Genomic DNA, 9,784 nt, shown 5'->3' with positions numbered 1-9,784 from the left:
TGAGTACTGCCTTGGCTGCATCCCACAGAGTTTGGTAGGATGTTTCATCAGTGTCATTTTCTTCAAAGAAATTGTTGATTATTTCTATGATTCCTTCTTTGACAAATTGGTTTTGAAGAATCATATTATTTAATTTCCAATTAGTTTTTTATTTTCCTGTCCAGGTGCCCTTACTAATTATTATTTTTATTGCATTATGATCTGAGAAAGTTACATTTATTATTTCTGCTCTTTTGCATTTGTTTGCAATGATTCTATGCCCTATAACATGGTCAATCTTTGTGAATGTGCCATGTGCAGCTGAAAAGAAGGTGTATTCCTTTTTGTCCCTATTTATTTTTCTCCACATATCAACTAAATCTAATTTTTCTAGGACTTCATTCACCTCTCTTACCTCTTTCTTATTTATTTTTCGGTTTGATTTATCTAGATCTGAAAGAGGAATATTTAGGTCTCCCACTAGTATGGTTTTACTATCTATTTCCTTCTTGAGCTCTGCCAGTTTCTCCTTTATGAATTTGGGTGCTATGCCACTTGGTGCATACATATTGAGCAGTGTTATTTCCTCATTGTTTATACTGCCTTTAATCAGGATGTAATGACCTTCCCTGTCTTTTTTAATCATATCTATTTTTACTTTGGCTTTTTCAGAAATCATAATAGCTACTCCTGCCTTCTTTTTCTCATTTGACGCCCAAAAGATTTTGCTCAAACCCTGAACCTTAAACTTGTGTATGTCCACCCGCCTCATATGTGTTTCTTGTAGACAACATATGGTGGGATTTTGGTTTCTAATCCACTCTGCTATTTGCTTCCGTTTTATGAGCGAGTTCAACCCATTCACATTCAGAGTTATAATCATCAGTTGTGCATTTGCTGACATTTTCGAATCCTCCCCTCTTCCTACCCCCTTTTTCCTTATACATTTTCCTTTTAAATCAGTGGTTTGCCATTGAGCCGCTATCCCTTATCCCCTCCCTTGATTAACTTCCCTTCCTACCCCCTCCCTTATTCCCCCCCTTTTTGTTTTTAAAGGCCTTATGAATTCCTACCCCTTTACCCCTCCCTTTTTTTGACCTCCCCACTCCCCTGCTCCCCTTGGTTTATCCCTTCTAACTTTCTCAGAAGGGTTAGATAAGAGTTTTATGTCCCAATGGATAGTATAGCTACTCTTCTCTCTCCGGGTTGATTACACTGAGAGTAAGGTTTGATTATTACCTCTTTATGCTCTCTTCCTCTCCTTCTTATATTAGTATTTGTCCCCTCTCCCTCCCATGCCCTCTTTGTGTGTAATAGAATATCCTATTTTCTTATTCACTCAAGTTTCTCTTGGTGTCCCCTGCTATTCACCCCCTCTTTCCCATCCCCCATGTCATCTTAGATTATTTAGTGTTCCACCCTCACCCTGTGAATTATTCTTCTGATTACTATAATAGTGAATATTATAATAGTGAATAGAGTTCACTACAGAGAATTATACATAACATTTCTCTACATAGGAATACAGATAATTAGATCTCACTGAGGCCCTTAAAAAGGCAAATTTAAAAATTATAAGTTTTCTTTCTTTCCCCTCTGTATCTTATTTACCTTTTCATGTTTCTCTCGATTTTTGTGGTTGGATATCAAACTTTCCATTTAGCCCTGGTCTTTTCTGTGCAAATACCTGGAATTCTTCAATTTTGTTGAATGCCCATACTTTCCCCTGGAGATATATAGTCAATTTTGATGGGTAGTTGATCCCTGGTTGCAGGCCCAGCTCTCTTGCCTTTATGAATATCGTATTCCAAGCCTTGCGATCTTTTAGCATGGAGGCTGCCAGATCCTGTGTCATCCTGATTGGTGCTCCTTGATATTTGAATTGTTTCTTTCTGGCTTCTTGTAAGATTTTTTCTTTTGCTTGGAAACTCTTGAATTTGGCAATTATATTTCTGGGTGTTTTCTTTTCTTGATCGAATGTCGCAGGTGTTCTATGAATCCTTTCAATGTCTGTATTGCCCTCTTGATGTAGGACTTCAGGGCAATTTTGCTGAATTATTTCTGTTAGTATGGAGTCCAGGTTTCTATTAATTTCTGGTTTTTCTGGAAGACCAATTATTCTCAAATTGGTTTTCTAGACCAGTTTTCTTGGTCTGTCACTCTCTCATTGAGATATTTCATGTTTCCTTCTATTTTTTTCAGTCTTTTGACTTTGTTTTATTTGTTCTTGTTGTCTTGAGAGATCATTAGCTCCTACTTGCTCAATTCTAGCCTTTAGGGATTGATTTTCGGCTATAATCTTTCGGTTTTTGGCTATGATCTTTTGATTTTTCGGCTATAATCTTCTGGTTTTCGGCCACAATCTTCTGGTTTTCGGCCATAATCTTCTGGTATTCCTTTTCAATCTGGTCATTTCTGGTGTTCAATTTGCTTATCAGTTCATTTGGTTTCTGAGCCTCACTTTCCAATTGCAAGATTCTACCTTTTAAACAGTTATTTTCTTGCCAGATCTCTTCCATTTTCCTCAAAAATCTCAGTTTTGAACTCTTCCATAGCTTGTGAGGAGTTTTCCTTATTTGAGGAGGGTCCGGATGCTTGTTTGTTCTCCTCCTTTGTTTGCTTGGTTGTCTGGATTTTCTCTGTGTAAAAGTTGTCGAGTGTTAAAGACTTCTTTTTCTTGTTGTTAATTTTTCTCTTCTGAACTTCCTGAGACTGGGTAGCCATTGTTAGCCCAGTAGCTTCTCAGGTTTATCCTCACGCTCAGGGTCTGTCCGCGGTCAAGCCCCCTGGTGGACCCCCTTGCTTGATCCTCTGCTGGAGGTTTCTTTACAAGTCTCAGGGCGCTGCTTCCACAGTCATATACCTGTCTGCACTGGTTCCCCACTCAGGGTTTCAGAGGTTTAGCTTGTGGCTGTGTCTGCCTCCACTCACGCCTCCGCCTGTGCCTGCGCTCTGAGCCCGAGCTCTGCGCCCTGCGTCCGCTCTCGGCACCCTGCTCCCACGCTCAAATTTTGTGTGCGTTCTTTAGCTTTTTGGGGTCCTAAATCTTGCTGCTCTCAGGAACAGGCCCTGGAGCTGCCAATGACTCGATGGGTGCCCCAAACTTGCTCTTTTTCTTTTTAGCTGGCTTCGGCGCTATAGGTGTTGTGTGTGGAGGGGGTGGGGGTGGGGTGGTTGCTTAGCCCGCGATTTAGTGAGAGCTGTTTCACCCCTTTATAGCACGGAAATGCCTCGATTCCACGAACCTTCCACGCTGTGCCCTGTTGTGGGGTTCCTCCGTTCGTCTGGACTTGTTTTTATGTCCCCTTGAGGAGTTTTGTGTGTTTTGGTCAGGAGAGGTTAAGAGCTGCTTCTTACTCTGCCACCATCTTAACCCAGAACTCAACTTTTATCTTTTAAACCACAACTATTTGAAATTTGCTTTGATAGATCTAGAGAAATGAGAAGAGTATTGATCCTCAAAAATCAAGGTCTCTTCTGGCTCATGATACTAAACACCAGAAGGGCTACTTAAAAAGCAACCTATATCTTATTGCTTTATCTCTAAAAAATAAATAGATCCTAAGAGAAAATATTAAATTACATCAGACTTATAAAATTCTGTAGCAAAACATAGTAATCCATTAAACTTCACAATTAACTTTGGGTTATGATAATTATTTTTCACATTTATATGGCAATTTACCTTCACAATTCATTTTATATAATAGTGGAAATTTACTATTTTCAGAGGCTTTGCTCATTATAATCTTGTGAGGTAGGCAGTGTAAGTATTATGGTTCTCATTTTACATATCAGATAACTGAGGCTCAAATGGCTATAGGGCTAGAAAGCAGGCGAGCCAATCTTCCTAAAATGTGTCTATTAAACCACTTACAGAATGCTCCCTTTAGTACAGGGATTGGCAAACTTTTTGGCTGTGAGAGCCATTAACGCCACATTTTTTAAAATGTAATTTCGTGAGAGCTGTTCAGTGCTCACAGTGCCGCTCCTGTAACAGTGCCTGAAAAATTGACTTTATGGCTCCTGCAGAAAGAGCCATATCTGGCCCTCAAAAGAGCCAGATTTGGCTTGCGAGCCATACGTTGCCGACCCCTGCTTTAGTAGAATGCTAGCCTGAAAGTCACCCGAACATGAAACTGTTACCTTTTGACTTGTTCCTCTGCATATTTAAAAGGATAATTTGCTAGTGTTGCTTTGTATCCTGTATTTTTCACCATGTTATTCCATGTGACCAGTCTTTGGCCTATTGCAGTCCCTCTTGGTTCAAAACCCTTAAGGCAAAACATAAATCTTAATTAGTGTATTTCATTTCAGATTAAATAGAGCTTTAATAACATCTTGGGAAATTTGATGTCAGAGTGAGGCATAGTTTTCATTAGAAGGCATAGTTCCCCTTTATGCCAATTGGAAAGGTGAAATGCCTTACAGAATAAGAAGACCTGATGGAAGAGTGATCAACTACATTTACAAGACAGGTATTTAAGCATTACTGGGCATCTTTTAGATGCCTCAGGTCAAACATACTCATTAGGAGCTTAATTTTCTAAACCCTCACAAATCCTTTAGTAAACTAATTTCTGGTATAAACTGAATAATAATGAAATGTTATTAATTTTTGTCATCATATATTATAGGATTCTGTATCACAAACTCTTGATTTAAAATATATACATCCCTCTTCTTTCTTCCTCCAAATAGGGAAACTTTTACCTTAAAAACTATCATCTGCTATACATACAAGAATTAATATAGCTTTCTCACAGGAAAAAAAATCACCATGGCTCAATGGGTTTATAAAAATTTTATGATAACATTCTGATTCTCAATGCAATTTCTTATATAAGGCAAAATACCATTAAAAACCTACATTATTACACACATGACATAAATGTGGTCTAAACTGGAACATGACACCAAGAAGCAGGAACTCTCAAATTCTGATGGTGACTAAAGTTCCTTGGCCTCTTAAGACTCATAAATAAAGTAAATCCATTTTTCAACCTTTTTTAGAGTGTGATTAGATGAAAGGATATTAAATGCATGTCAGGTATCTATTGCTTGACATGATGATAGGCAAAGAAAGGGAACCACCCCAAATCAATCTGTGTTGGCATTTTTCCTTACCAGCAAAGGGTCAGAGAAGTCAGGAAGATCAGGCACTAATATTCCAACCAGGGCACAGACCACAATGAGTACAGTGCACATGCCCAACACCACCACAGGCCAGTCAGCTATCAAGGCCGCATAACTACAAGGAAAAAAAAAAAAAAGAAAGAAGGGACTTAGAAGTAAGAAATCAATCTTTTACTTCATAAGAAAATAAAGTGCTTTTATGAAAGTCATTGAAGCCATTTTTAAAAAATCCTTTCTTTCTATCTTAGTAACAACTCTTAAGAGCAAGGGCTAGGCAATAGGAGTTAAGTGACCTGCTCAGGGTCACACAGCTGGGAAGTTTATGAGGCCAGATTTGAATTCAGGCCCTCTCAATTTCAGGCCTAGTGCTCTATCCACTGTGCCACTTAGCTCCCCCTGATTTTTCCCTTCTTTTACCCAGACTAAGAAACTCTGAGAGGATCTAATTTAATAAAAGGAACAAAATTTTTTTTTTTAAATTAATGTAGAGGATTTTAAAACTTTGCTCATTCTTGTCAAATGCAGCTTCCTTGAATCTTTGTTAGGAAAACTTCTGTTCTTAGAACATTACTCTTCAATGTTCATAAAATGTAATTCATAAGTTCAGGCTATTTAGCTGCTTCACAATTTAAGACTACTTCTGGCTCATCTGAAAATAGGCTGCTGGCTCAGACATTTAGTGATTAAAATTATAAGTTACTTCTTTAAAATTATGTTGGCAGTTATAAATATAGTTCTGAAAAAGCTCTTCTTTGTGCCTAGGAAGAAATAATTATTTTTTTAATAGTCATGTCTTTTAAATTTATAAGGATTCTCACATAAGCTTCATCTGCAGATGAGAAAATTAAAATATATTTCTATTTTAAAGTATAATATTCTCTATAATAAAAATATGAAACAAATATTTTTCAAAGCTATCATTTTGTAGCAATCATCTTAGATAGAAATTGGGAGACATAACTCTATTTTCTCATATACAAAGAAATGTAAGCATTAGGGCAAGAGAGTAAAGTTGGTCAGAGCCAGGGAACTTCAACTGGAAGTTTGGTTGTGTCAAGTATTACCTTGGGTAAGTCCCTAGGCTTCAGTCTCCCCCTTTGTAAAAGGAAGGGGTTGGACTAGAGGGTTTCTAAAGCCCCTTTCAGTTCTAGAACTCTGATTCTGGCAATGTATAACAAAGCTCAGTCAATCAAAGCTCCAGACTGATAGAGTTATGAGCATATTGATCACTGCTCTCTCTTTATTTTAAAGAGGAAGCAACAGAACAGTTAAATGATTAGCCAGCCTTAGAGCTCAAGGTAATAGCAGTCAGGTCTCCTGAGGTCACCTGGTTCTGCTCTATCCTATTAAACAACACTCCTGCCTCTTGCACCTATTAAATACTATGATGCTGAAAATAAAAACAATTGTAAAAAATTCTTTTGAACTCACTGATAGTTCTTTATTCACATAAAATCTTCTCCCTCGATCCTCTGATGCCAAGGATTTGGGGGATTTTTTTTTTAAACAGAAAATGTGGTTTACTGTCTCCAATATAATTCACTAGAAAGCAAGTTCTGGAACACATAGTCATTGCAGAAAAGCTGTTCTGACTAATTTGGTAAATAAAATACTGAAAACAATTCCTCAAATGCTTTTAAGAAAGCACATAAATCATAATTTGCTGATTGTGGTTGTTTGAATGTAAATACCAAATGGTCAGCAGCTTTCAAATTTCTACAGCACACCCAATACACACATACACACACACGAATTCTCCATATTTGACTTCCTCCTCCACCAAATGCAAACGAAGATCAAATGTACTAGAATATAATGACTAGAAAAGAAGTTATGGAACACACACACACACACACACACACACACACACACACACTAATCATCTTACATTTTAAAAATCTCAGCCCTTGAACTGAAAACAGCCTGAGATTTAAACAATTATAGATTGTACTTTATCAACTTATCCAGTTTTCTTTAGGTTGGATCAAATTTTTAACAAAGCAGGAGCTACCTATTTGTTTTTTAAATGAGGGTCACAAATAACTTGGTTGCTCAATGATGAATCAATTAGTCCAAATAACCACTTTTTAGATTTGTTTTTGTTTGTTTTCTGCAAGGCACACACACCTCAGCATAGTAGTTTAAGAGAACTTCATTTGATAATTGCCTTTCTTCCCTTTGAAAACACTTGGTTTTGATTTGATAGCCCAGGTCTATGTAATAGATGTGTGCTGACTGCAGACAGAAACTTTATACCATTACTGATTTCAGCACACTTTTCCTGAACACTTAACCTTGCTAAATGACAATCTAACTTCCTCATCCAGCAGATGTTTCATGGACTAATCTAGCCTAGAGAAACTGTTATAGTTTAGGAATGAGATCTCTTAGCAGATACATTATCATGGTGTGAACACTAACCGTAATAGCCAATTTCATTCATTCTTAGGCCAGGCTCAGGGAACTTGCTGTTTCCTCCAAACACTGTGAAATTCCTACAGATATTTCTGTTCCTACTGTTGAACAATATTCTTTTGTTCTTTGAAAAGTAAACCATAGGATCGCTGGAATTCTTAAGAGGACTAATCTCTTGGCCACATTATCATTTTACACTTCCCTGCTCTTTTTCTGGTTTCCTTCCTTTTCTTCTTTCCTATTTCCCTCCCATTCCCTCCCTTTTTTAATACTCTCTTCCTCCTTTTCCTCCTCCCTTCTCTTTCTCTTTCTCCATTATCCCTCACCTCATTCTGAATTTTAGGTCCTTATCTGTCCATCTGTCCAGTCTAACTAATATCCTGGGGACAGACTGATTTCTCAGGTGCCTGGCTGCTATGTATACTATTCACCAAGTTTTGTAAGCCTCAGGGCACTATCAGCTAATTATATAATAGCTTGTTCCTTCACTGAACAAACTTTCATAGAGTTCCTACTATGAGCAAACTTAAACCACAGGGTACTAGCACTAATTATGTAATGACTGATTCATTCACTAAACAAATTTTCATAGAGCCCCTACTATGTACAAATTTAATCACCTATACTTCAAAGCTCCAAAGTCTTAAAAAAATTTTTTAAGAGGCTGATAATATTGAAGTTAAGAAGTGATTCCATTATGGTATCATCACAGCAAGTGAACTGTTGATATAAAATACATCTTTGCCTGATTTCCTAGTCAGTACTGGTATAGTAGAAAGAATACTAGCTTATGAGGCACAAGTATCAGTCTTAAAACTGCAACTGACTATGTGATGTTGGAGAAGTCATTCCGCCCTTCTGAGTTTTAGTGTCTTTGTTTATAAAATATGGAAATTGGGCCAAATCATCTCTAAGGTCTCTTGCAGTCACAAAATGATATGATTCTATTCTATTTTTGATAGTTTTCATGACCAAAGTAAATCTTATTAATACAATGCAAAAATCTTTTTGTTTGTATACTCATGTTTACTACCTGGTTGCTCTGGAAATTGATCAGTGATAGATACCTGGCGCAATTAATAACAGGATTGATTTAAAGCCATACTGAATTTAATGGGGGGCTATTTAAAATGGACAACCTTCTTATAATAACACTACTATATGGTTTCTTGAAAAATATTATTCCTAGTTCCCACTGAATTTTCAGATGGGAAATATAATTCTTAATCTAATTCTATGTTTCTGAAATTCTAAAGTGGCCAGTCTTCCCAAGATCAGAATTACCTCCTGCTAATTATATCAGAACATAAGTTCATTGTGACCAGAGCCTAGCATAGTGCCTGGCACAGAGAAGGACTTAAAATACTTGTTGAGGGGCATACAGTGGATAGAGTGCCAAGCCTAGAGCCAGGAGGACCTAGTTTCCATATGTGGCCTCTGAAACTTCCTAGTTATGCAACCCTGGGCAAGTCACTTAATCTCAATTGTCTGGACCTTGAAGCTCTTCTGTCTTAGAATTAATTGCAAGACAGAAGATAAGGGTTTAAAAATTTTTTTTAAATAAATTCTTGTTGACTAATTAATGTTCACATGTCTAGTTGAAAAAATTGCTGAACACTCAAAAAATTTCCTTTTCCTTTGGATTCGTAACAGGTTTTTCAGTATGTTGTCACTGAAAGTGACTCAATTCTATACCTTAATAAGTGTCTTCTTTGACAAGGTCTAGGTTAAATCCTGAAACAAGAAAGTAGGATCTGAGTTACTTTTTTAGCTCTTCTTCAGACTAACTCAATACCCATAGACAGGCCAGCCAGACTTCTTTATACCTCAGTGTTTCTCTTAAACACATGAGCATATAACCACAGAATCGCTTTTAAGGATAAAAATTAGTGGACATAGGTATAGTTTATTTAATTTTTTTAGGTCTAGTCTTAGTGGTGGTAATTTAAAAATACAAATGCATGGCATTTGCCAAGCACTTTACGTATGTTATCTCATTTGATTCTCACTACCCTGGATGCTATTATTGCTTCCATTTTATAGATAAGCTTAGAAAGATAAGTAAATTGATCAGTCACTACCAGTAAAGTTTTCCACCTCTAGGCCCAACAGTCTATTTACTGTTACTGTGCCATCTACCACCACATCTAACTGTGTGACCTTGGGTGAACAACTTAAGCTCTCTTTGACTTAGTTTAGTTAGTTATTCCTGTTGACTCCCTAGGAGCATAGGGCCGCAACCATCTCACGCCAA

At 37.1% G+C, this 9,784-nt stretch overlaps 1 protein-coding gene across 1 annotated transcript in view; it reads right to left on the bottom strand.

Moving 5' to 3' along the window:
* The window catches only part of DISP1 (dispatched RND transporter family member 1), a 96,530-nt gene that overhangs the window by 25,214 nt on the left and 61,532 nt on the right, over nucleotides 1-9,784 (bottom strand). Inside the window, exons 4-5 of the mRNA XM_044674966.1 lie at nucleotides 5,107-5,230; nucleotides 4,126-4,253 (exon numbers count right to left, since the gene is read on the bottom strand). Of these exons, the coding sequence (XP_044530901.1) occupies nucleotides 4,126-4,253; nucleotides 5,107-5,230 (252 nt within the window). The remainder of the gene's footprint in view (nucleotides 1-4,125; nucleotides 4,254-5,106; nucleotides 5,231-9,784) is intronic.

The sequence above is a fragment of the Gracilinanus agilis genome, chromosome 4 (assembly GCF_016433145.1).
Source record: "Gracilinanus agilis isolate LMUSP501 chromosome 4, AgileGrace, whole genome shotgun sequence".
Classification (NCBI taxonomy): domain Eukaryota; kingdom Metazoa; phylum Chordata; class Mammalia; order Didelphimorphia; family Didelphidae; genus Gracilinanus; species Gracilinanus agilis.
The sequence above is the reverse complement of the archived record's forward strand: the minus strand, read 5'-3'. Positions and strand labels throughout refer to the sequence as shown.